The 26,003-nt window shown below is 40.7% G+C and overlaps 1 protein-coding gene across 3 annotated transcripts in view; it reads left to right on the plus strand.

Moving 5' to 3' along the window:
* Positions 1 to 26,003, plus strand: part of LOC117560059 (neuronal-specific septin-3-like) — a 115,265-nt gene that overhangs the window by 66,232 nt on the left and 23,030 nt on the right. Inside the window, exon 1 of one of the 3 annotated variants that reach the window (XM_034236812.1) lies at positions 14,592 to 14,674. The exons of 1 other annotated variant lie outside the window; for it this stretch is intronic. Coding sequence is in view for 1 of the 2 variants with exons in the window: in XM_034236810.1 (XP_034092701.1) it covers positions 20,741 to 20,750 (10 nt within the window). In the remaining variant the exon portion in view is untranslated. Of the gene's footprint in view, positions 1 to 14,591; positions 14,675 to 20,518; positions 20,751 to 26,003 lie in introns of those variants that run through there. One more of the 3 variants, XM_034236810.1, reaches the window with a different exon arrangement.

Genomic DNA, 26,003 nt, shown 5'->3' on the forward strand with positions numbered 1-26,003 from the left:
ATGGGTGAAAATCGCTTGTATCCATAATGCGCAGCATATAGCATGACAGCTCATTGTTACTTTGTAATTCTACTCCACTACAATTCAGAGGTTAACCTGGTATTTTTACTCCACTGCATTTATTTGAGTTACTTTGCAGATTCTGATTAATGTGAAATATAAACAACCCTTAAATCAGACTTTAGTTACATCTGAGTAAAATTCAGGTAAGGTGATTGTCAAGTGCCAACAATCAGGAGAGATATTTGATAGTTGGTGCTTGAGAAGACTAAACATGTATCTGCAATTGACATGAATGGAAACGAGTAATAAAGTATATTCATTACTCGTTATTCTCTACTAATAGTTCATTAAAGACTGTATAATGGCTATTTTGCACATCCCTTTCAAGATTTCAAGATTTTCAAAGGTTTATTGACATATCATTTACACAACTACGGTGTAGTTATGACATTTATTTTCCTCACAGACGGCAACACTAAAGGTCTAAAATAAAGACCTAAATGAATATTTGGGATGTTCTTGCTTTTAGATTCTCCCAATAAGTCCAAGCACAGAGGGTGACTTTGCTATGAAAAAACACATTTCCACCAAAAAAACGTTAGCAACCATGAATGTGTACACATTCATGAAGTAATCTTCGTCATAACTAGCAAACTAAACATCATGTACATGTACTGCACAAATAATCAGAAATAAAAACTCATACTACTCGCAAAAAATGACATCAAAACGCATTTTATTGGCCAAATGAACCTTAAAATAGGCATTTTCCACCGAGAATAACACGAAGGTCGGCCATTGTTGTTGATCACGTGGTCTATGAAGGTCTATGGGACGCCCTGCCTGGAGAAGCCTGACTTCCATGGGGTACCCTGTACGTAATAGTGTGACGGGGAGGGGCCCTGACCGTCCGTCAATATGTGACGGGATGGGAGAACGTGTTGGTGTGAGAGTCTCTTTAATCAACTCCTCATATCTGTTCAGAAACTAGACAAAAGTTAAACATGTACAAACCACAGACTGTCTGTGTCATGGCGAATACAGTCGCTGCTTTAATTCTGTCTTTAGGACGTTGTTGTGAGTTTGGACGGAGCTGATACAGGTTAGTTTAGCCTGATCTGATCGAATGGAGATCGCTCCATTCAGAGAACACGCATTTTAAAAGTGTTTCGCCGGCCGTCTTGTCTGCACACTTGTCAAAGCATGGTTTTTACTAACCGTTATCAGTATGTATACTTCGGCATCATTTTGAAACATGTATTACAATTAAATCACGGTAAAATAGGTTAATTTTGTCGTAGTTGGTTTCCATCACAGTATTTACATAGATATAAGCCCCGCCCCCTCTCCAGCGCGTCCTGTTTGAATGACAGGAGTAAACACAGCTGACAGCCGCGATGAGAATATTCGCATTGCGTCCGTTGTGAACGCAGCATAATGCAGTTCAGAAACCACTGTTCTGACGATTTTAACAGTATCATGGGCACACAGGCCATGGTGGCCGTAGGACGTACAATTATTTTCGGGGCTTCACGGCCAGACCGAGGGGCAATGACGGCATGGCCGGTGAAAATCCTATCCTGCTCCAGGGAGTAGCCAAGATGTTCCGCCTGTAGAATAAAAAAAACGGAATCTGCTGAGTCCAAAGCTGGTCGGTTCATTCTGTCAGGATTCGGGAAAAGGTAGGACCCAAATGCAGTATTAAAAAGGATAAGCAAGTTTAAGGGGTAACAAAAAGCGATCTTTATTTTACAAAAGCCGATGACAAAATAAAACAAGAAACAAACTTAACATTACCAAATCAGGGGAGCACGAGTAAAGAATCCAGGATCAAAAAACTTCAGGGACAAACATGGAGCGTGACGTGAAAGACAAACAATGAACCGACCTGAAGACAAGACTAAATACAAAGAAGGGTAATCACAGGACAAGACACAGCTGGGCAGGGGAGGCAGAAACACAAGGGCAACAGGTGAACACAATCAGACAATCAGACACAGGAGGGCAAACACAGAGACAGGAATCAACACACAAGACGGGGGGTGAACACTTTTCAAAATAAAACAGGAAACCAGAGACAGACAAAACACAACACAGACAGACCGTGACACAAAGGAGTCTAATGGAGGTGTTTCTGGTATAGGGGGGGGGGGTTGTTTGTGGGAAAGAAAGGAACACAGGGATTTTAACCTTTGCAGACCATTTACATGCACAAAAACCTATAGAACACACTGAAGGGAAAGGGAAAGCCACCAAAAAGCAGAATAGGGCCTCTTTAAATATGTATTATTCCCTCTGTATGGGTTCCAAGGTGGCTGGGAAAAATGTTGCTTATTTGCGAAGGACAGCCAGATTTGGTATGTTTGGACTTGCAGTGGTTTTGTGTGCATAAGTAGTGTGTTAAAAGCTCAACTTGTTTACCTGATCTGCACATTTAACTGAAGCCCCTCAGTGCATTCTGATTCTGGGCACAGGGTTCCTCCCTGTGATGGACTTGTTCATGTGTTGCTTCATTGTCACAAGTAGAATGAAGCATATCCCAGCAGGCTTTGGACCCATTGACTTCAATAGAATGCCAGACCTGTCTCCAGGCAGAACATTCTGTGACTGTGGTTGCTAAACTATTCCTATAAAAAAGAAACCCTGTTGATGTGTTGGTTTCAAATGAAACCCTTAGACACTCGATCTACACATATTTGTTGTGAATACTTGCATAGACGTGTGGAAGTGTGCATCTTTGAATGACATTAAGTATGTCTAGATGCAAAACAGAAATGAAGAGCTCATTAAGAGAAACTCGATAGCCGTACACTAGCCGAAAAATGTCTCTTACTTCTAAATGGGTAATCTCAATTAAATAGAGACATTCCTACAGGATCACACAGTCCAGGTGTGTTCCAGTGAGTTTTGGTTCGCAGCATGGCTGAGAGATAAACTCAGCAACTGTGTAAAAAATGTTTATTCTTGCATAATACATGATTCTACAACTTTGTCAAATTTCCCAGGACCTAGAAATCTAGTAGCAAAGTGATTTAGGTGTACAAAAGCTTGGTTCACAGCAGTACACACCCCCACCCACTTTAAGTACATTCATGCAGTTGGCCATGAACACATGTACATGTTACAGGAAGTCAATCATTTTTATGATTCCCCGTCATGGAGAGCAGTGCTGGTGGTTGTTGCAGCAGTAGAAAAAAACAGTAGAGCAAAATCATGATCATACATTAAATATCCTAATCACAGCGGAACCTTAACCAGGCACATGTGACATGATATGTGACATATATGACTACCTGTTGTTATCATTGTGACATAAACTGTTTTGAATAGCATGCTAGCATATCAATCCTGCTTCAGTAGCATAAGCCCTTGTTTTGATACTGGCTATCAGGTGTGCTCAATACATACACATGTCGTCATATCAGTCTCCATCGCAGCTTCACCTACTTCCAAGAATGAGGTTAAACTTTGTCAACCCTATCAAACAATTTATGCGTTAGACCAACGTGTTCGCCGATTTGGCCTTGAATCAGTTCATCATAAAACTAATTACAGGCACATTTAAATATGGCATGAGTAGAACAAGTACAAATATGAAAAGCAGCTAAGCATGTATCTCCATGGCAAGGCAATTTTCTTTAAAAAGCACCTTTCAACTAAAGGCAACCTTGGTCATGTGATTTCAAGTCAATCACTCTCCCAAACTGGTACAGAGGTGAGGTTGAGGGCCCAGTAAAGGACATTGGTGACACCATATTTAGACCACATATGCCCCTTTCACACCAACACGGTTCCCGTTCTAGCTCCATGCTAGAGCTTTTCTGGTTCGGAACCGGTTTTTCTTTTCAGCCCCCACTTTGTTCACACCGCCCAGAGCCCGAGTGGTGCTGTGTCATTGCGTCATAATTTGCGTCATGACGTCACCGTTTACGTCGCTGATTTTCTCCCCAACGGCGCCGGGTCGATGATCGTGGTGCTTTTAATCATACGAAACCAGATTAAATTAAATAACTACTTCTCAACCCTTATACTTTTCTCCAGAGTGCCGTGGTTCATGGTTCATTAATATGTTTCAGCGGCATGTATCGACCGCTACAGTGCTTGTGATAGTCGGACATGACAACCTGTGCAGCCCATGTATTGAATCCATCCGATAGCTGCTATAATACAAAACAACACGTCTGCCTGCTGATAACTATGTTCGTTATTCTCGCGTCCAGGAGAGAAGCTTTCAAAAGGAGACTAAATGGAGTCTCTGAGAAGTTTCAAATGGGTACTTTAATTAATAAAAAGGCACGGTAATGTTACAAGCAGAATATTGTTCAGTCAGAAAAACAGCTGTGTTTTGGCTCTCGTGAGGGAAGGGAAGAGGCCGAGCTCCACCTTTCCAGCTGTTATATCTCCTCTGCTGGCTCCTCCCCATGTGCCGGTTGGCGCTGCTGGGGGCCGGCCCTCCACGTCTCCAATGTTCGTTCTTGCGCATAACAGAGGATTCAGACATTGTACATTAAATATATAACTAAACACGCCTTTTCTCCTCCTTATCTCTTTCATGAGTTTTCATTTAATACATTTTAAACGCTGTAATCAATACTCCAAAAATACAGGAAATCCTTCACGGCTGGTTTCATTTCCGGTAGTTCTGCATGTTGTCTCATGCTACCACGTCTGTAAACAAACGTATTCAAATAAACTGTACCTTCATTTAATATTCAGCGATAATAATATCTCGACGTCTATAGTTGTAGTGTTGAAATCAGTAGGTTTCGGTGTGCAACACTCCGTGTCATATCGCTACTAAATTCACCTCTATAGTAAATGGTATATTAGCAGGGACGTACACAGGTACGGGCTAATGTTGCCCGGGCAACGGCCCGTTTGGCCTTTTTGGCTGACCTGCCCCTCTGGAGAGAGCGAGAGTTTGTTTTTCTTTTTTCTGTTGTGGCCGAATCAACATGATAAGCCCACAATTAGTATTGTAGCGTCTCGCTGCGGGAAACACACTTTGTCAGCGCTGTCATCTGCCGGTACGTTAAGACCACCTCAGTGTCGGATTTTGGAAACTTGATTTTGAGTTGTCTCATCATGGCAGTTAGGGTATAAGGGACAAACCAGGGGACTTTACTTCCTCTTGATACCGTCGGTTATTTACAAAAAACACCTAAATATAGCGCCTACTTGTTGTTATTGTGCTTCTGTCTTTCTGTGTCTTTTCATCTGTAAACTCCCTCAACGAATCGCTTGCTCTCTTTTCTTGATCGCCCTCTCACGGGTGAACAGTTCAATGTCCCGCTTCATTGTAGGATTTCTGCCATGTCTCTACCACTTTAGTTTGACCATCTCTGTTACTAAGTTATGGAATACTAAATAACTAAGTAATTAGATACCTTACCGTTACTGCGCTCATAAAGAATGATAAGAATAAGAATAATGCGTATTGAACTGGTTTAATTAATTAGTGAGTTTATTTAAGGTAATTAGTTAGAGGCCTTTTATCAATATGTCTGCACAGCAGTTACAATGGTCAAACTACATTAGCACAGAATTGTCCCCATTTTGTCTTTAATAGTTTCTAACATTAGATATGTTAATGAGATATGGACCGCAAAACAAACAATTTCCCTTGTTTTTATTTTTTAAATCAAGTCACCGAATGCAAGTAGTCGCCTTAGCTTATTTTGTTATGAGATGTGAATTACTGTTCAATTTAGTTAAAAACAAGTTACAATTTTCAAAAGGTCTTGTGTTTTTTATCAGGGGGAGGCCCTTTTTCCAGTTTAGAGCAATAGCCCCTCCAAATGTCTGTGCACGTCCCTGTATATTAGCCACATGCTAAATGCTAACCGGAGATGAAGGATTTTCAGAATAAAAGCTTAACAACTGGTTGTGCACAAGAACTTCTGGTTTTTCAGTATAAAACAGCATTTAAACTGACAGTATGTTTAAGGTACTTTATGCCATCAAAACATTGATTTTAATTTCTAACACTGCTCTCCACAATGATCAATAACAGCGAACAGATGTCAAAGTAAGGTACCAATAAACAGAATCACACTAAGCCTGGTTAGTGTTGCCTGATTTATAAAGTGTGTTTTTTTAATAAATGTTCTAGTCACTTTGGTCAGCGCTATTGCTTGTTAGAACTTTCATTTGCCGTACTCGCCATAAACTGTTATTGCTCAAGTTGATCCCGCCCCTGCCCCCGCCTCGGACGTAAGCGTGACGTAAGCGGTTCTTGCTTCTAGACCGACAATTTTTTGGTGCTTGAAAAGCACTGGTTTTCGGAGCTTAGAGGCGGCTCCGCTGCGGTGTGAACAGGAAAAAACAGTGCTTTTCAGGCTCTAGCGCCGCACCGGCCCTGGAACCGCGTTGGTGTGAAATGGGCAATATAGGAAAAGTGGCCTTAACCCCGAAAAAGAATTAGAGGAAAGGTCAGGTCACCTTAAGCACTAGACTAAATAACATCACTAAAATGACCCTTTCTTAGCTGTTTGTCAGCGTGCTTTAGATAACATGTTTATTTTTTTCAGAGTGAGTGAGTGGGCTGAGAAGACCCCCCCTTTAAGAGAAGATTGAGATCGTATGTTGTTCTCACTGTTGATAACTGAGATAGATTAGGTTCTCCTCACAGAGAGCTTTTTACATACTTTAGATAAATAGCTCAGTATATCTCAGCTACTATCTCAGACATTTCTGTGTGTGTGTGTGTGTGTGTGTGTGTGTGTGTGTGTGTGTGTGTGTGTGTGGCCCAGCATACTTGTGGGGACCTAAATCTGTTTACACAGTCACGTGTGGGGACTCGCCTCCCTTATGGGGACAAATTGGAGGTCCCCATGAGGGGAATCATTCATTCTAGGGTGAAGACTTGGTTAGGGTAAGGGTTAGGGTTAGGGTAAGGTTAAGGGTAAGGGTTAGGGTTAGGCATGTGTTGGTTATGGTTAAGGTTAGGATAAGTCTCCAGGAAATGCATGTAAGTCAATGTAATGTCCCTTGAAGTGATGTATACATGGTGTGTGTGTGTGCGTGTGTGTGTGTGTGTGTGTGTGTGTGTGTGTGTGTGTGTGTGTGCACCTTCTCACCACTTGGGGGAGGCACCATCATGCTGTAGAGCAGTGGGTCTCACTGCTGGGCTCTTCATTATGTCACATGTTTTCCACCACAGTGATATAAGAAGGACTGCTGTAATCATTATTACCTGTCTCCTAACCGTTACATGTAAAAACAATAGGCTATAAAATACCCAATTATTAATGCATAGAATCATCGCACACTGACATACTGTAAGTATGAAATACAGTTTGTTAATGGTAAGCATTGATTTATTGCTTTTCCAGTATTTGCTCAAGCAATCAAACCACTTCTGCATGTACAAGTCAATCAAACAGAGGCATACAAGGTGCCCGCTGCTCATCAGAAGTGATAACATTCACTCACCGAACGAACAATTTGGGTTTTAATATCTCACCAAGGACACTTAGACACGTTGACTGATTCAAGATTCAAAGGTGTATTGTCATAATATATACACAACTATGGTTTAATTATGTAATGTATGGAAAACATAGATCGCAAGTTCCTCGACAGTTCAATTTACGAAACATACAAAAATAATATATATTTATCAAAAACGACTGCAGAGGCTGGGGATTGAACCTTCTGATTAGTGGACATCCGCTCTACCTCCGCCCAGACTAGAGTTCTACTTTACAACTCAATGACATTACTGCAGTTCTACTCTAACTTTCAATGGCTGTACTAAAATTCTATTGTAGCGCCGCCCAATCACATTACTACTTCTTCTATAGCTGTTAATGATGTCACTACAGTTTTACTAATGACATCAACATAGTCCTGCTCTACCTCACAGCCTCGCAAGGAGGCACACACTTCACATTCCTTTACTCACCTTTGTGTGTCAGCAAACTGTGTGTGTATATTATAATTTATCAGTTTTGTGTTGAATTATTCAAAGCAAGCATTTATTTAATGACCAACAAAAAGATTAGAGTGTCATTTAGAAGGGATAATACTGGAGGCTTACACAGAGTAGCGTACATATCATTTATCCCAGATGTACTATTTCCACCAAGAGATCCCGTTGGTGGAGATCTCATCATCATGGTTGTGTGTGTGCGCTTGTTGTGAGTGTGTGCCATCTCTGTCTCCAGGGCTATTATTGCTTACTATCAAAACATTTAGGATTTCTTGGTGCTGATTTACCCAATCATTTTCCAAAATTGCGAACCAGTTTTTTTAATGTTTCCACTGCAGCGGTTCTGAGCCCTGAAAATGTGTTCAACTCTGACCCCAACTATCTTCTCAGCTGAGTGTCATTTTTCTTTGGCATATGACCTTTTTGCATGCTATTTTGTTAATAGTGTTTCAAATCTATTTTGTTAATTAGTTAAATGGTTTTACAAAGCAGTTTGAAAAATGTTTCTAAGTAGCTTTAGTTAACCAAACTAGATTTCTTCCTAACTTTGCTGTAGCTCAACATCTTCCTGTGTGAAATAGCTGTTAGCTTGAAATGTGGCTTATAATGTAATAGTTGAATAAATCATTGCAGTTACCTAGATTAAACTGCCGGGTATCTGGGTTAACACACATATTATTCAGTGGCTATTGAATGTCAGGATCATACAGGAGATGTTCATTCAACAGCTATATTTCTAAAGAGTGGGATGAAGGAGTGGGATGGGAATGTGAAGTGTCTGGGAATCGTATAATGTGGGTGATGTTGGACTGCTGTCACCTCAGGGTTCAGTTAACAAAGTCCCTCCATCATCATGTCATTTATGGGAAGACAAAATAACTGTGGGACAAACACTGAACATGTGTTTACATGGTCACTTCAGCACAGGCAGCACACTGAGGACAGGAGGGAAAGAGACAGGGACAAACTGTGCTGCTTTTCACTTATTCAGATTTCAATAATGGGAAACAAGCTTAACCTTTATTTAAGGATGTGTCACGTTTTTCCTCTTAAAAGAATACTCCCATTCCCATATATACAATGAAAAAGAGTAAGAACATTAGCCAGGCATACATGTGCATTTTTTTTCACCATCATTTAATGACCACCCGCTCTCTATCACTGCCTGTTTTGAAGAGCAGTTCACCACTTCAGCACCAAATAAGCCGTCTGTGAGTTTTTTTTAATTGTTTTCCTGACTATCAGGTGTAGTCAATACTTGGGCTACACAATTAGGCATGTCAGACTTTCACAATTAAGATCAAAGAGCAAAATACGCGGGTCAAATATGCCGGTAGAAGACAGTTTATACCACAATGATAGCAGTAGTTGAGATAGCCAGACTGGCTTCGGAGGCTATGCTAACAGCATCCATGTGATACGAGAAACTTAAAGATCAAATGCAAAGCTTTTTGTATAATTGCCAGTACAATCAAAATCATATAGCTACAACACTATCTAAGATATTGCAGTATTAAAATCGGAGATAATATGAGTCTGGCAATGCGCAATATTAATTTTGTTCAACCCCCAACACCAAGTCCGACGATTTATTTTCTCCGCCGCTCCTCCGCAAGATGGCGGCGCGTGACGTCAGATGTGCCAAACATATTTCCACCTGGCTTATCAATCACAGCGGCTTCCGCCGATAGTACAACTAGTTTCGTCTATCATGTCTGATTCTGAGTAGACTATAGACTAAAAGCTTTAGGAATCCAAACTATAACATATAATAAGTACCCTGTATCAAGATTGATGCAAAACAAGTGAAATTTGACCTTTTTAGAGAGGTTTAGAAAAATAAAGTCCAGGCGGACTCACCTCACAAGGACGAGGTGGATGGGAATTTGTTCAATGCCTAACATATTTCCACCCGGCTTATCATGTCTGATTCTGAGTCGGAGGCCACCCAATATCTGGAGTATGTTGTCGACATCCAACCCTATCTCTACGAGCCTCTGATGTCGAAGAGGAAATACTATAATCACTCCTAGTTCCCTTATTACTTATCCTAGCTCCACATCCAACACATTGTTTATGATCGTAAAGACACATAATCTAACGGTGCCCACCTCTATAAGCAATACAACTTAATAAAACTGCAATTCCGTTATCTGCGTTATCTGCTGTGCTCCGTGCGCTTTGAAATCTAATCAAAAGTTCTTTACCTTAATTCTTTGTCGTTTCTCCATCGCCCGGCTCTTTCGTTCTTTCAGTGGTTTCTTGTGCTGAAATATGGAGGGGACGGCTCCGGGTTTCAGCCTCCGACATACTATTAATGCTTCTGCACCAACAGACTTGATGATAGCAGGATCAACCTCGTATGCATCACACGCGAAGTGATCAGAACACAACCTGCTCCATTTTGTCGGTTGCCAGCCAACACGATTCACTAACTAAATTCATTTTTTGCGGATGATTTGGTCTTTGGGAAATACATGAAAAACTCTCCCAGATCCCGCACCGTTCGTACAACAAAAAGCTCAACAATAACCCATGTTAATTCAGTTTTCTTGTCGAAAAACTTGTGACCGAGACTGCCGAGTCGGGATGTTTGGTCCAGACTGTTTGGCATGTATGACGTCACGCGCGTGGAGGCTGCTGGGAAGGTCATGTCAGAAATTCAGACGGCTTTGGGTCAAGTTTTGTATCAATAAAAAGCTTTTTTTCGGGTGTATTATCTCGATTTAAATTTTTTTTTAAATACAGGCAGTCTTAAAAACAACATTTCTATAAAAATGTAGCATATTTGGAAGCTTTGCATTTGATCTTTAATTTACTGTGCTGTGATGCCAAACAAACACTGTGGTAAAACTGAACAAATATTCACTTATGAGGAAATAAGCATCAGGGGAGATTACTTGTGCGACCATCAGACAGTGGATTACTACCTTCCAGTGGCAGCTAGCAGTATGCTAACAGTATGCTAAACTCCGGTGGAGCCAGCTCCATTGACTGTCAAATGCTGAGTCATGGTGACAAACCATTAGCAATGTCACTCCGGAGCTGAGTATAAAGTTGTTCTTCAATTTAATCTGGCTCCACAAGAATAAGAGCAACATGAGCACAGCTCGACGCATTCTGCCATTATTGTTATTGTGTGCTAAATTCATGCTAGTATCTGAGAATATCAGCGATGTAAACAGGACTCTGAGCGGTGAAAGTCCAAACTGGTTAGCATATGGGACGCAAGTTGAACCAACTGCAATTCAAAGGCTTTGTATGGTCTACAAAGGCTAAAATCTGTTTCTCTCCCACACAAATTCACCCCCCCCCCCCCTGCCTGAAACAAACGCCTCCATTGGACTCCTTTGTTTACTTCTGTAACATACTGACATCACATATGTAACACTCACGCTTCTATAGAGTGGTGCAGGGATTACGTATTTACCCGGAAGTAAGCAGCGCTCGGGTTCCCTCGACAAAAAAGCAATGGGATTCCTCCATAGGATTTTGGAAAATTGCTCGAAATATGGTCTCTGGAAAACGAACCTGTTTGATAAATGCACGTTTTGTTCAGCCGGATAATATCCACATGTCTATCCTACTTTTACAATTTTCTAATCATAAATTCCCATAAATGTGGGAGGCTGTGGCGCAGTGGATTAGTGCATTAGTGTTCGGATCAGGGGAGCACAGGTTCAAACCCCACTGCAACCAGCATGTCGTTGTGTCCCTGTGCAAGACACTTCACCCCAAATTGCTCCTGTGGGGATTGTCCATTGAGTATGTAAGTCGCTTTGGATAAAAGCATCTAACAAGTAACATGTAATGTAATAAATCTAATCGCCAGAAGCAAAATGCTAAGGTTATGCTATAAACGAACTACAGCCTTCAGCAGGGTCACCCGACTTCAATGTCACGCCACGTCAGAACAGGGGCAAACAAACTTAGCGGGAGTGTTTACGCGTTCGGCGTAATGACGTACAACGTCCACCACAACTTCTGTAGTCCTATTCAGCCACTTGTTAACAACCATCGTTTTTCAGACACGTAAACTCTTCATAAATCACCAGTGGGGTCACTGCTGATGTATTTAATGTCATAGAACAAAATGTGATCGTCTCTTAAATTTGTGTCAACCACAGACCTTATTTCCAGCTATTTTCCAAAATCCTATGGAGAAATCCCATTGGCTCTGAGACGAGGGAACCGGTAGTGGTAACATGTTAACTCACTTCCGGGTTTTAGGACTCGTCACTGCAACATCTATTGGCTAGCACTCCAACACATTGTACGTGATAGGCTAAGGGGCGGGACATCTCTAAGCGATTGACCAATCACAACAAAGCCGGCCAGCTAACCAATCAGAGCATACTGGGCTCTGGTTTCAGACAGAGGGTGAAAAGAGGTGCCGCAGCACAGGCAGTATGAGAAAAGAGCTTTTGAACATTAAAGCATGGAGACATGTCACAGTAGAGACACTACTGATATACACCTGAACATCAGCAGGAGAGGACTCTTTAAAGTAGAGACACTACATACTGATATAGACCTGCACATCAGCAGGAGAGGACTCTTTAAAGTACAGACGCTACACACTGATATACACCTGAACATCAGCAGGAGAGGACTCTTTAAAGAGACACTACATACTGATATACACCTGAACATCAGCAGGAGAGGACTCTTTAAAGTAGAGACACTACATACTGATATACACCTGAACATCAGCAGGAGAGGACTCTTTAAAGTAGAGACACTACATACTGATATACACCTGAACATCAGCAGGAGAGGACTCTTTAAAGTATACTAGACACTACATACTGATATACACCTGAACATCAGCAGGAGAGGACTCTTTAAAGTAGAGACACTACATACTGATATACACCTGAACATCAGCAGGAGAGGACTCTTTAAAGTATACTAGACACTACATACTGATATACACCTGAACATCAGCAGGAGACGACTCTTTAAAGTAGAGACACTACATACTGATATACACCTGAACATCAGCAGGAGAGGACTCTTTAAAGTAGAGACACTACATACTGATATACACGTGAACATCAGCAGGAGAGGACTCTTTAAAGTAGAGACGCTACATACTGATATACACCTGAACATCAGCAGGAGAGGACTCTTTAAAGTAGAATCACTACATACTGATATACACCTGAACATCAGCAGGAGAGGACTCTTTAAAGTAGAGACACTACATACTGATATACACCTGAACATCAGCAGGAGAGGACTCTTTAAAGTAGAGACACTACATACTGATATACACCTGAACATCAGCAGGAGAGGACTCTTTAAAGTAGAGACACTACATACTGATATAGACCTGCACATCAGCAGGAGAGGACTCTTTAAAGTACAGACGCTACACACTGATATAGACCTGAACTTCAGCAGGAGAGGACTCTTTAAAGTAGAGACACTACATACTGATATAGACCTGAACTTCAGCAGGAGAGGACTCTTTAAAGTAGAGACACTACATACTGATATATGAACATCAGCAGGAGAGGACTCTTTAAAGTAGAGACACTACATACTGATATACCCCTGAACATCAGCAGGAGAGGACTCTTTAAAGTAGAGACGCTACATACTGATATACACCTGAACATCAGCAGGAGAGGACTCTTTAAAGTAGAGCCACTACATACTGATATACACCTGAACATCAGCAGGAGAGGACTTTTTAAAGTAGAAACACTACATACTGATATACACCTGAACATCAGCAGGAGAAGACTCTTTAAAGTAGAGACACTACATACTGATATACACCTGAACATCAGCAGGAGAGGACTCTTTAAAGTAGAGACACTACATACTGATATACACCTGAACATCAGCAGGAGAGGACTCTTTAAAGTAGAGACACTACATACTAATATAGACCTGCACATCAGCAGGAGAGGACTCTTTAAAGTACAGACGCTACACACTGATATACACCTGAACATCAGCAGGAGAGGACTCTTTAAAGTAGAGACACTACATACTGATATACACCTGAACATCAGCAGGAGAGGACTCTTTAAAGTAGAGATACTACATACTGATATACACCTGAACATCAGCAGGAGAGGACTCTTTAAAGTAGAGACACTACACACTGATATACACCTGAACATCAGCAGGAGATGACTCTTTAAAGTAGAGACACTACATACTGATATACACGTGAACATCAGCAGGAGAGGACTCTTTAAAGTAGAGACACTACATACTGATATACACCTGAACATCAGCAGGAGAGGACTCTTTAAAGTAGAGACACTACATACTGTTATGATCCTGAACATCAGCATAATAGGGCTTTTATATGTTAAAGAGCCAGATAGGTGCCAGATGTTTTCTGTTTACAGAGCCTGCATGGATCAATAACACACAGTGAAATAAACAGAAGGAAATATACATTGAGTTGTCATCTAACAGTCTGTTGTTATTGAGTTAAACAGCCAGCAGAAGATATAACCAGGAAACAGTTTCCCCCACAGGGCAGGAAATGCATCATCCTCTGACACACACACACACACACACACACACACACACACACACACACACACACACACACACACACACACACACACACACACAGTGCCACGCCCCTCCACACACACACACACACACACACACACACACACACACACACACACACACACACACAGGCAGTGATATGACATCCTGTCGAGTCGTAGTGTGTCACTGCTGCCGGCTGTGTCTCCACACCAGGTAAAGAACAGCTCTCCTTCCTGTTTTCAGACCTTTAACAGCTTTACGCTCCTCAGTCTCTGATATATCAGCCGGGGTCTTTTCATGTCTGTCCGTCTTGTTGTTCTGTGGAGGTGTTTCAGGCTGGCACTGAACATCTGAACATGTGAAAACTAGTATGCATGCTTGTCAGCTGTGAGTGTGTTGGCATCCTAGCACAGGGAACAGAGATACTATTTTATTTAACATATAACTATACTACAAAACTGAAAATAAATAGTTACTGACAGTGTTAGAAGATACATGTAAATGTACTCAAGTACTTTACTGAAGCACAGTTTTGATGTGCTAGTAATTTACTTGACCATTTCCATTTTATGCTAAATCTTAATTCTTCCCCACTACATTTTGAAATGTGTTACTTTTTACTTTAAAAAGTGTTAGTTACTTTGTAGGTTGATATTATTAAGGCAAACATATAAATCATCTGATGAATTATGATGCTGGATGATGATATTGCTATGGATTGAGATATCTGTTAGTATAAAAAGTCATTCATGTTAGCTCCATCTTTACCTTTCAAAATAAAAAAGGATTTATACAATATTGGAACCCTTATTCCAATCCAATGATATTATATATATTATTCTGAAATGGGACATTATGAATAATGAGTACTTTTTGTTTTGGGTGGTTGCTTTAAGTTTGTGTGGTTGCAAATACCTTTGTACTATTACTTACGTCAGAAATATTTGCAATGGAGTAATTTTACACTGTGGTATTAATACTTTGCCGTGAGTACTTCTTAACAATAACCACTGTGTAAAAATACTACAAATGTGTTACAAATGTGTTTTACTTAAGCTAATTAATTTCATAGTTAAGAAATATTAATATGAGCGTGTTCTTTGTGGTTTATTTGTAGTGTCAGGTTAATCCGTTTTTACTGCACAGTTTATTACTCAAAAAAGAATGACCATAAACGTTCCATTCATATTTCTGCATAAAAAACTTTAAGCATTTCTCACTGCGTGCTTTGTAATCAAACAGAAGGAAATAGATCATTTGTTGAGGACTATTTTTTAGCGGTGGATTAATACACTGTCTCCTGTGAGGTCAGGCTCCTCCTCAGACACCGGTTCATCTGCCAACTTGATTTAATTATATTTAAAATAACATTTCCAAAGAAATAAATCCTTCGAATCTGCCTGTTCAGTTTCTGTTGGAATGTGAAGGCTTAAATGAAAGAAGCTCCTTTAGCCGTCTCTGCAAGGTGAAGATAGGAGCTGATTGGTGGTCCTGCTGTAAATTCACAGAGGGCCCGCTATAGTAACTCAATGAGACAGAGAGTAATGTCAAATGACAGTACAATTGACCAATCATATCTTCCCTCTAAATGGGTGGGCTTTATTTTTGAGGACTTAATAACAAGTTCCGCCCGCTGTGAGGTCTATGCAAGTGTGTTAGAGAGGCGAAGTCCCTCCCTTTCCGGTGGACCTCCATGGGACCTTATTTCGGAAAGATTATATTGAAGTCAATGGAGAGAGAAAAGTTATCTTTCGATCCCGTTTGAATTGTGCCATGAATTACACATATGATGTTTGTCAATCTTAAAAAATAATTTCCATGTCAAAAAAGTCACAGTTTGTCGTAAAACTGTTGAAATATAAGACTATGAAAAATACGCAACTAGAAAGACTACAAATCCCAGAGTCGCGTAGGTGATGTCATCATTGTTTTCCTCCACTAAATATAAGAGATAGCTAAGAAAAGATTTTGGCCGTTGTTGTGATATTGCGCTGAAGTATACGCTGTGACGTAATAACTCTTCTTTCTTTTTTTCGAGGGAAGGGGTGGGGTCAGAGGGCCTAGGTATAAAAGTCACGGCTCGCCACTGATAGAACCCTACATGCTGGATAGTGGATTCAAAGTGCTTTCAAAGACAGGCTAATAATAAGAAATGTTATTACGTACACATGTCAATGTAAAACAATGAGTATGAAGAAAATGAACTCAAAATGTAATAATAATTACACAAAACAAAAACTAGATGAATAGATACAAATAAAGAGACACACATAATGCTTGTAAGTCGTATCAATGAATGAAGAGTTTCTGCACATTGGACTTTTTAGCAATAAGGTTAGAAATATAGAATAACTGGAGATAAACTTTGAGTCACATCCGGGAGACGCTTTCCCTTTTAACAGATGTTCTGAGTTTTATCACAGCTTCCTGTTCCTGAGGTTCATCAGCTCACTTTGACTTCAGTGTGACCAGAACATCCAATAGTGACATCTTCTGGGTTTCCTAACAAACATTAAATGCATCACTATAATCATCCTGATTATTGTAAAAGATTCTCATCACAAAGAGCTTCTAAATGATAGGCTGCAAAGTCAGCTGCACATACTTAACACTATGTTACACTTTAATAAAAGAAAGCAATGAGTTGTCTAACAAGCTAAGTGAATGAATAACATCTGTCTATAGCTAATTATATTACTTTAAGCACCAATGCCAAATAACAGTAAGCTAAAACACACTGTAATTCATTATTACAGTGATTATAATGCATTATATCTATGCTCGATGATCCTTGTCAAAAACACTGACGGTGAGTGACGATGAGGAGGTTTTAGCTTTCTTTAATGCCTAACCTTACCCTATTGTAATGTGTAATGAGTTATGGTTGTTGCTATAAAGCCTGTCCAATATTCATCAGTGTTTATATCTATCACTGTATGTATTTGTATAATACATTATAGACAGCATTTTGCAGAATGCTAACCTTTTGATGACTGGCTGATATTATTTGTCGAGTCTCACAGATGATGCAGGTCACATGGTAGGATTCAGAACCAGCTCCTAGTTTACCAAAGGCGTATCCAGTGTCTTATCAACCTAAATGACTGTAACCGAAGGGAGTGGTGAAACAATCTTGAAACATAAATCAGTTCGCGAAAATTACATTAAGCGGTTTTATTTTGATTTATCTTAAATCAGATAAGATGCTTCCGCTCACAACACTGTGTGCTCCACTCAGACACTTTTATTAGTGTGAGTCTGAGTATTATGCAGCCGCTGGTGGGAAAAACACAGAAATCATTTTCATAATACACACTTCTTCAATTTTGTACTCTGACACGAGACACTTTGCATATTCCTTTCTCTGTCTCTTTTGACTAGAGACAGATTGTATCTGTTTTCTTTTCCTTTTTTCAGTTGGACAACAGGACATAAAAGCATTCTAACATTTTTCAGTTGAAGTGATTTTGTATGAGTTCTGTTGATTAACTTTAAGACTGTATTGTTTTCACAATCAGTATTATGAGAATCAGAATACTTTGTTAGTCCTGGGGAAAATTGGGTTTTGTGACAGTTGTTCAATTTTTGAATAAATAAAAATCATAAATAATAAATAAGCAAGAACAAAATAAAGAATACAATACATATATACATAGCAAGTTGAAGTAAAAATATGCAGTAAAAATACAAGATAAAACAAAGATATATATACAAACACACGTTAAAGGAAAATGCCGGATAAAAGATCAATTATAGTAAAAAATATTTATATAAACCTTTAAAAACAAAAATGTGCTAATTGTACTTCAATATAGAAGTTATTTATGCCGGATGATACATTTAAAATAGTAACAATTATTAAAGTATATTTAATTATTTAAAGTCAAGTATATTTGGCTATATGTATATTATATTATAACATTGTATTTTGGTGATATATGCGTCTTCTGTGATAAACATTTTCCATGTGCTCAAGCCTTCTGCAGGAACAATGAGACATTCATGAATGTTATAAAAGCATGAATGCAGCAAACAGGTGCTTCATGGGTCAAAGTTCATACTATCCCTGAACTCATTTCACCAGTACCAAGTTTCATAAGACGAGCTGAGAGCTCTGTTGGCTGAACAGGAAGATACATGTTCATAACGAACAATTCCACTTTTGTCAAACATTGTGTTTACGTAAATACACATCACATTACATTTATTTTAGCTGACACTTTTATCCAGACGATATTAGCTTCCAATTGGCCAAACCATTGTACGTGCTGCTGCATTAGCTTTTATTGGGCCAAGGTGCCGTGGAAAACAGGCGGGTTCTCAGTCTGATACAGAAGATGAGGTGTGTCGGTTGACGGCTGATTGATTGGCTGATGCAGAGTGAAGTGAACTTGCTGGAGTGTGTGGTTTTACCATGCCCTGGATGTAGGAAGGGCCTGGTCCATCACAGCATGGTAGGCCAGCACCAGTGTCTCACATTTGATTCAGACAGCCACTAGCAGCCAGTGAAAAGAGCGGAGGAGTGGTGTAGTGAGGAAGAACTTAGGAAGGATAAAGACCAGTCGTTGATGCAGAGGTAGACCAGTCAGGAGGAGTGGAGACGTGAGAAGACCAGAGCCTGGACAGCCTTCTGGGACATAGCGGACGTACCCTCCTGATGTGTCTCTGCAGGAGCAGGTAGAATAGCAGTGATGTTGGCAGTGATAAGTATTATATATTGGTATATTTGGTTTGTTGAATTTCTGCATCTATTGGTGAAATCATTATGATTACGCGTTGCAGTAAGTAAAACAACAGACTGGAGAAAACTGGGTTTTGTGACGACTGAAAATGATTGTTTCTGTAAAAACGTTCAGAAGTGCAGGTGTTCTCCTCAGGCTGCATACATCCCAAACAGCCCCAGCAGTCCCATGTTGTGAAAGCCTGTATGTGTCAGAGGCAGAACCCAGATACTCTTATCAGTGTTTTCATCAACAGATTGATGGGAAGATAATAAGAAGACACTGTTTACAGATGTTAGCCCCAGCACGAGCCAGAACCTGAACTTATTTATATTTATTTCCATATTTCATATGGAAATAAGTAGCAGCAGCGTTCTGAGTCAGCTGCAGTTATCTCATTGATTTCTCAGTAAGCCCTGCAGTAGTCCAGACGGCTGAAGATGAATGCATTGACACATTTTCCATATCCTGCTGAGATGTAAGTCCTTTGATCCTTGATATAGTCATAAGGTGATAGTGGGCTGACTTTGTATTTAGAAAGGTCTCGATAAAGAGAAAGAAGAAAGTGATAAAGTCTGCGAGAATCATGTACCCTGACAATATCCCTTTAAGGCAGTGGTTCCCAACCTGGGGGGGGGGGGGCGCCCCCTAGGGGGGCGCAGCGCTATTGCAGTGCATGTGAAGCTTGGGAAGAAGTTGTAAACAAACATTGTTTGCTCGTAAAATCAATAAAATGGACACATTTTTAACACAACCGGCAGTTAAAAGAAAAGTGGACGAGCCCACAGTTATCAAACTGGGAGGCTGTGGCTCAGTGGAAGGTGTGCTGCTCTTCATATCAGGGGAAAGCAAGTTCGAGTCCCACTGCAGTCAGCATGTCGTTGTGTCCCTGGGCAAGACACTTCAGCCCAAATTGCTCCTGTGGGGATTTTCCAGAGTACTGAATGTATGTAAGTCGCTTTGGATAAAAGCCTCTAACAAATGACATGTAATGTAATGTAATGTATTGGAACTGGATTAGGGGGGGCTCGAAAATATTTCCAATTCCACAAGGGGGGCCTGACTGAAAAAGGTTGGGAACTACTGCTTTAAGGAATCAAAGATGGATTCATCTCCAGTGGTTGGTTTTATAGGTCAGTGACTTGGATCGGCCCGCACCTCCATCCCACCGACTGACAGCTCAGCCTGGGCCGGGTAAATGATTCTGACGGGGGAGGAGCTGGGGGGAGGAGGGGGGAGGCGAGTCCTTCTCCTCTATGGGGATTAGTGGAAGCTTCTTGGGCCATTTACATGTGAATGGATCCTGGAGCTGCTTTTAGCCACCAACAGCCCCCCCCCCTGCTCATTCTCTCTCCTGCTCCTCGTGTCTCTCACTCTTTCTCCCCACACTCCTCCCGACATCAGGGAGAAGCAGAGAGAGGGAGAGAGGCAGTAAGGGAGGGAAAGATACTGGCAGGACCATCACGGCAAAGTTTGCAGGAAGGAGTTTAAAAAGGAGCCCCAGATCTTCAGAGAGGCCTTCACTGCCAACCAGGGAATCAGACAACTGACTTTGTGAATGAGAGAAGGTAGGAGTTTTTTTGTGTCTCATCCCCCATGGATGTCGGTGGGCACACTCAGTCTTCTGGGCTAACAATGAGAGCTGACAGGACTGGTCCACTTTGGCGGTCAGGATGGGGGTGGGAGGGTGTTTAGGCCTCTGCTGGCTTCTTACTAACTGTTGAATCAAAGGGATCCATGGAGTCACTGTTGTTTCTCGGTTTCTCAGAACTAAGAACATGTTGGCTGCACAACTGAGAACGTGCTAGAACTTCTGCATTGTTGAAGTGTTTAGGATTCAGAACACATGTTGAATCTAAAATCTCAATTTGAAAACCATGCACATTGAACTGCTTTATATAGCACTCATTGTTAAGTGTTCAACATGTCACCAAACTGTATAACATGGTAAACCAATAAAATATCTATATTTAAAGGGGACCTATCATGCAAAATGAACTTTTTTATGTCTTTTATACATAAACATGTGTCCCCTGTGTGTCAGGGAACTCACGCAGCGTCAGAAAATAAAACCCTCTCTCTTTTCCTCCGTACCCAAATCTCTAAAAACGGGGCTACAACGGAGCTGATCCAGATTTGCGTCCGATATGACGTAATATCGGAAATGTAGGCTGGCTTTACACCCACGGGCCAATCAGAAACGTTGCTATCAGAAACAATGCCTGACTGTTTTGGACGTAATATGGTCGGTGTTTACATTAGCATCGCTAACACTCAGAGCTAACCTGTACTGTAGAGCATGTCTGTGAAGAAGCAGGAAATAAAAAGGAACTCACCTTGTGGTATAACCGGCAAGAGAGAAAGCTTTTGAGCTCCATACTGTTTCAGAAATAATCCTTGATAATCCATGATATGGCATTTCATCACGGCAGTATCTGCCGGTAGCATCTCACGCATGAGCTCAGACCCTCCTTTTTAAAAAAAAGCTTTATACCCCAAATCAGCACTTTTGAAACAGGAAGTGAAATAGAGGGATATGAGGCATGGCTAGAATGGGTGATCTGTTTGGTATTTTAAGCAAAACACTTCATAGACATGTTTTTTATATATTTGTATATATCTGAGACCTATGCTATTGCCTAAAAATAGCATGATAGGTGACCTTTAATAATATATTTAATAATGGGTACAATTCTGACCTTTTAAATCAAGTTATTACTAAACTATCTCTCAAGCATAACTGCTGTTCACATAAGGCTCTTTAAAACCAACCAAATATATATTTACTGATTTACATTTTCTGTTTATCATCTTATTACTAAAGCAGCTACATGTAACAGTGATGGACGACGGAAATGATCAGTTCTATGTGAGATTTGCATTTATGTTTAAATGATAATTCAGGTTTATTCAGTCTTAGATCTTATTTCCATTGGTTCCATTTTGTAGGCATTATATTTCTATCATCTTCAAAATATTGTTGCAGGTAAAGAAACATTAATCTGATGAGTCAAGACACAAAGTAGAGAGATGATTCGACAGGTGGAAACAAACCTCTCCGTTATCCCACACCGTGAGGAAGAAAAACCTAGGTATAATTATGACTCTGTTAGTAACATCTGCCAGTGGACTTGGTCTAATGCTTCTGTCTTTCAGGAGCAATTCGTTTGATGAAAAATGAAAGACAGTAAGGCCAAACAACAACAAACTGGAACAATTCTATTGATATTCAAGGATACATAGAAGTAACCGTTTCCATTTATAACTTAATTTTGGGTTAGGGTTAGCAAGTCCTGGGCATCTTTGCCAAAGTCAAAGGAGTTGAGCCACACATTTATATTTGTATGACTCGCATGTTATCAACACTGCAGTAGTCTGAACAGTGATGACATGGGAGGTAATCATTCAGTGTGCCATGTGTCATAAACGGTATCAGCTAATATCCTTCTCTGATCATTTAGATTATTTTATGCTTATATCTGAATGACATCAGGCAGTAATCAGAAGACGTATTGATATTTGTGTTGATAGACATTAATCCCTATTCTAGTTTCGATGAAGCAGGCGGCTGAATCTAATTTTCTGTTCACACATACAGACTCAGGAGCTAAGGGAGCTCAACCTTATGCAAATATTCTCTGATGCAATGCTGGGGACAGGTATGGAATCTGTCCATATGTGTACCATGTTAAAAAAGACCACAAGCAAAGCAATTCTGTACTCGAGAAAAATACAACCGTACATCGACTATTTTGTCATCTGAATCTATGTGAGAGTTTGTAAATTAACAAGAAAGCTACAGCTTTATGAGAGGACAGAAACTCCCTACTACTTAGTGTCTTTTACCGTATGTGTATATCTATGCTAATACTTTAGCAGGTTCTCTGCTGAATGACCTGCTGTGTGAGGTCCTGCCAGCCCAGTATTCAATCCGTCTACTTCTGACTTTGTCCAAGTTCCAAACTCTAATTTATTTGTGTGTTTTGTTAAATGCTCTATTCCTTTTAAACTCCACACATTCTGTTGTTAATCATGGCTCAGTATGAGTGGTACATTCAGTGTCAGGTCAGTTGAGTAGGACTTAAAAGCCCTGGGAGAGTTCAGTAGACTAGTTTGGCTTCACACCTCAGCCATCATGGTCTGTCATTGTGAGTCGGGCTTGGCTTGGACATGTTAAGGTACAGAGTGTGGGTGTTTCTCAATGTCGAGTAAAGCTGCTCCAGAGCCACTATTTCTAGCATACTACGTCATCGAGTGCAGCCAAAGGACTGTTCCAATGTCCAGCAGACTTGGAATTCTACCGAGACCGGTGTACTTCGTAGCGAGACATTTCGAGGCTGCGCATGTGTATACTCTGCGGTCTTAAAATCCCCACAATGCTTTGCGCACGGACCAATGTAAGGCGGGGCCTCTCATATGACGCACATCTGCACACTTGCTCGCCTGTTCCACTCTTCGTTTTCCGAATGCCAGGAAGTATTCTTGCCTCACTTCTGAAGCAAGTGACTCAGAAGACATGTGCTACCAAGCAAGCGTACTCGACATTGAGAAACACCCTCTGACTGCCTTATGGCACATTTCCACTACAGCGCGGTTTAAGCGTGTCGTGCCCGGCCCGTTTTTGGTTGAGTTTCCACTAGGTCTAGTTCCGGCTAGCGGGCCAACAACCAGGCTGAGTATGCTAAACTGGTGAGAGAATCGCTGGCAACTACAGCAACATTAACATATTTGACCGTGATTTAATTGTAATACACGTTTCAAAATGATGCCGAAGTAACAACATACTGATACCGGTTAGTAAAATATGAGGAGCTGTGAGCTCTGAGGGCTAACAGCTAACTGCTGATGTTGGTTTTGTGTTTCGCATTGTAGATGACGTCACGGCTCCGCCTACACTGCGTTACTATAGATACTACCCCAGTTCCTAAACTGTAATGGAAATGCAGCATAAAGTGAGCCTGGCCTAACAAGGCCTAACGAGGCCTAGCCATACGAGCCGAGCGAGGCCCTGCAGTGGAAAAGCGCCATTAGTGTGCTTCAGACAGTGCTTTTCATGTTGCCTAACATCTTAAACCTGCGTTATGAGGGCGCAATCACATCGACAATTTATCACGTCTGACAGGTTCATGATTAAAAGAGGCGATATAAGGTTGGGTTTGAACTTTTCTCTGAAAAACGTTCTTGTATACAGCTGATTCCAAAAACGGAATGACTTTGAGGGGAGACTGTCTGAAGGTGCATGCAATATCTCCATTTGTACAATTCATCACATCTCGACAAGGTTGCCTTGTCAGGGTACAGGGGGGCATTTCAAGCTGAACATGTCTAAGGGTTAAGGTGCGCCTTGAGTGTAGAAGGGTTTGGGTTAGAGTAGTGGAGAGTCCCCCAAAGCCCCATTCAGCTTATCTACTACGCACCTCATGGCTCTAAATCCAGAGGAACACTTTCTCTTTTTGAGTCTGCTGCCTTTCCTGATGGGGATACCACATGGATATAGCAGTCAATTTAAATATTTGGTAAACCCAACAGTTACTCCCGATCACCCTGCTGATCCCACACCAGTGTGTTGTGATAAAAGACGATGTCACCACTGTCTGTTAACACCATTTGGTAAATGCAAACGCTTTGTCAATGGTTTTCAGGAGAATCACTCTCCCAGCCAAAGTGTTTCATGTGATAGACGATGGCTTCCCCCCATCTGTCCTACCCCAGCTTCAGATTTAGATATTCACGAGAGCATTAACACCTCTAAAGAACACAGTGGGCGAGGCCGTTGCTGTAGGTGAGCTGTTTCTTTGTCATCACCTGATCTTTGTCATCACTTTGTTTAGAGGATGCTGTTTGGGAAGCAATAAATCGCCAGAACGCAGACACCTCCTCATCTCCACCGCTCCCACGTTTTCTTTTGTGTTGCCATAAGTTAGTCTCTCTCTGTTGGTGCGCTGGGCTAATGCTAATAATGTTAATGCGAGCAAATAAAATGGCGGCTTCACAAAACTTTTTGGGAGTTTTACGGGGCGTGGTTTGCAATCCGCCCAGCCAATCAGACATGGGAACCTTTTTCTCCCACGAAAGAGCAGGGACTGAAAAGGGGGTGGAAAGGTTCTCATGAACTAAATTCTAATTCCGGATTTTTTTGGTGTGAACGCACATTTTCGGAACTATATCGGAACTATACTGGAAAAAGTACTCCGGTGTGAAAGCGCCTATTGAGGACTACAGGTTAAAGTCTAGTCCAGTCTAGTTCTTTGTAGAGCCTCTGAATTCACCACCCATGTTGTTGACACCGTTTTGGAAACTGGATCGTGCACAAACCGCAGGAAAAACATGCAAGAAAACTGAATGCACAAGAGTTATTTATGAGAAACGTTAGTTGAGCAGCTTTGGAAATTAAACCTGACGTGCCAGAAACTTGTTTCTGATTAACCGCTATTGGAAACCATTTAGAAAAGGTCAAGCACAAGGCAAAAATACTTACTACAACACTACACTCTAAAAACAAATGCCTTGGCTCAGCAAAGAAAATCAACGCAACAGTTTGCATCAATGTTTATTGAGTTAAGACAACTTCTAATTGTGTGTACTTAATTACCCTCATTGTGAACACACGTTCTTAAGTTGACAACCATTTATAAATGAAGTTGCTCCAAATATATTGTATTCAATAGTTTTTTTTCTTAGCTTTTTCATGTTTTTGCCTTTAAAGAAAGAAATTAATTGATTCCACAACAAAAATATTAGGAAATTCACTTTTTATTTTGAACTGCAGTTGTTTATTTCAACACATGATGTTTCAATCAGGAGAGAATTCATTTGGTTTG

Source organism: Gymnodraco acuticeps, unplaced genomic scaffold, assembly GCF_902827175.1.
Source record: "Gymnodraco acuticeps unplaced genomic scaffold, fGymAcu1.1, whole genome shotgun sequence".
Classification (NCBI taxonomy): domain Eukaryota; kingdom Metazoa; phylum Chordata; class Actinopteri; order Perciformes; family Bathydraconidae; genus Gymnodraco; species Gymnodraco acuticeps.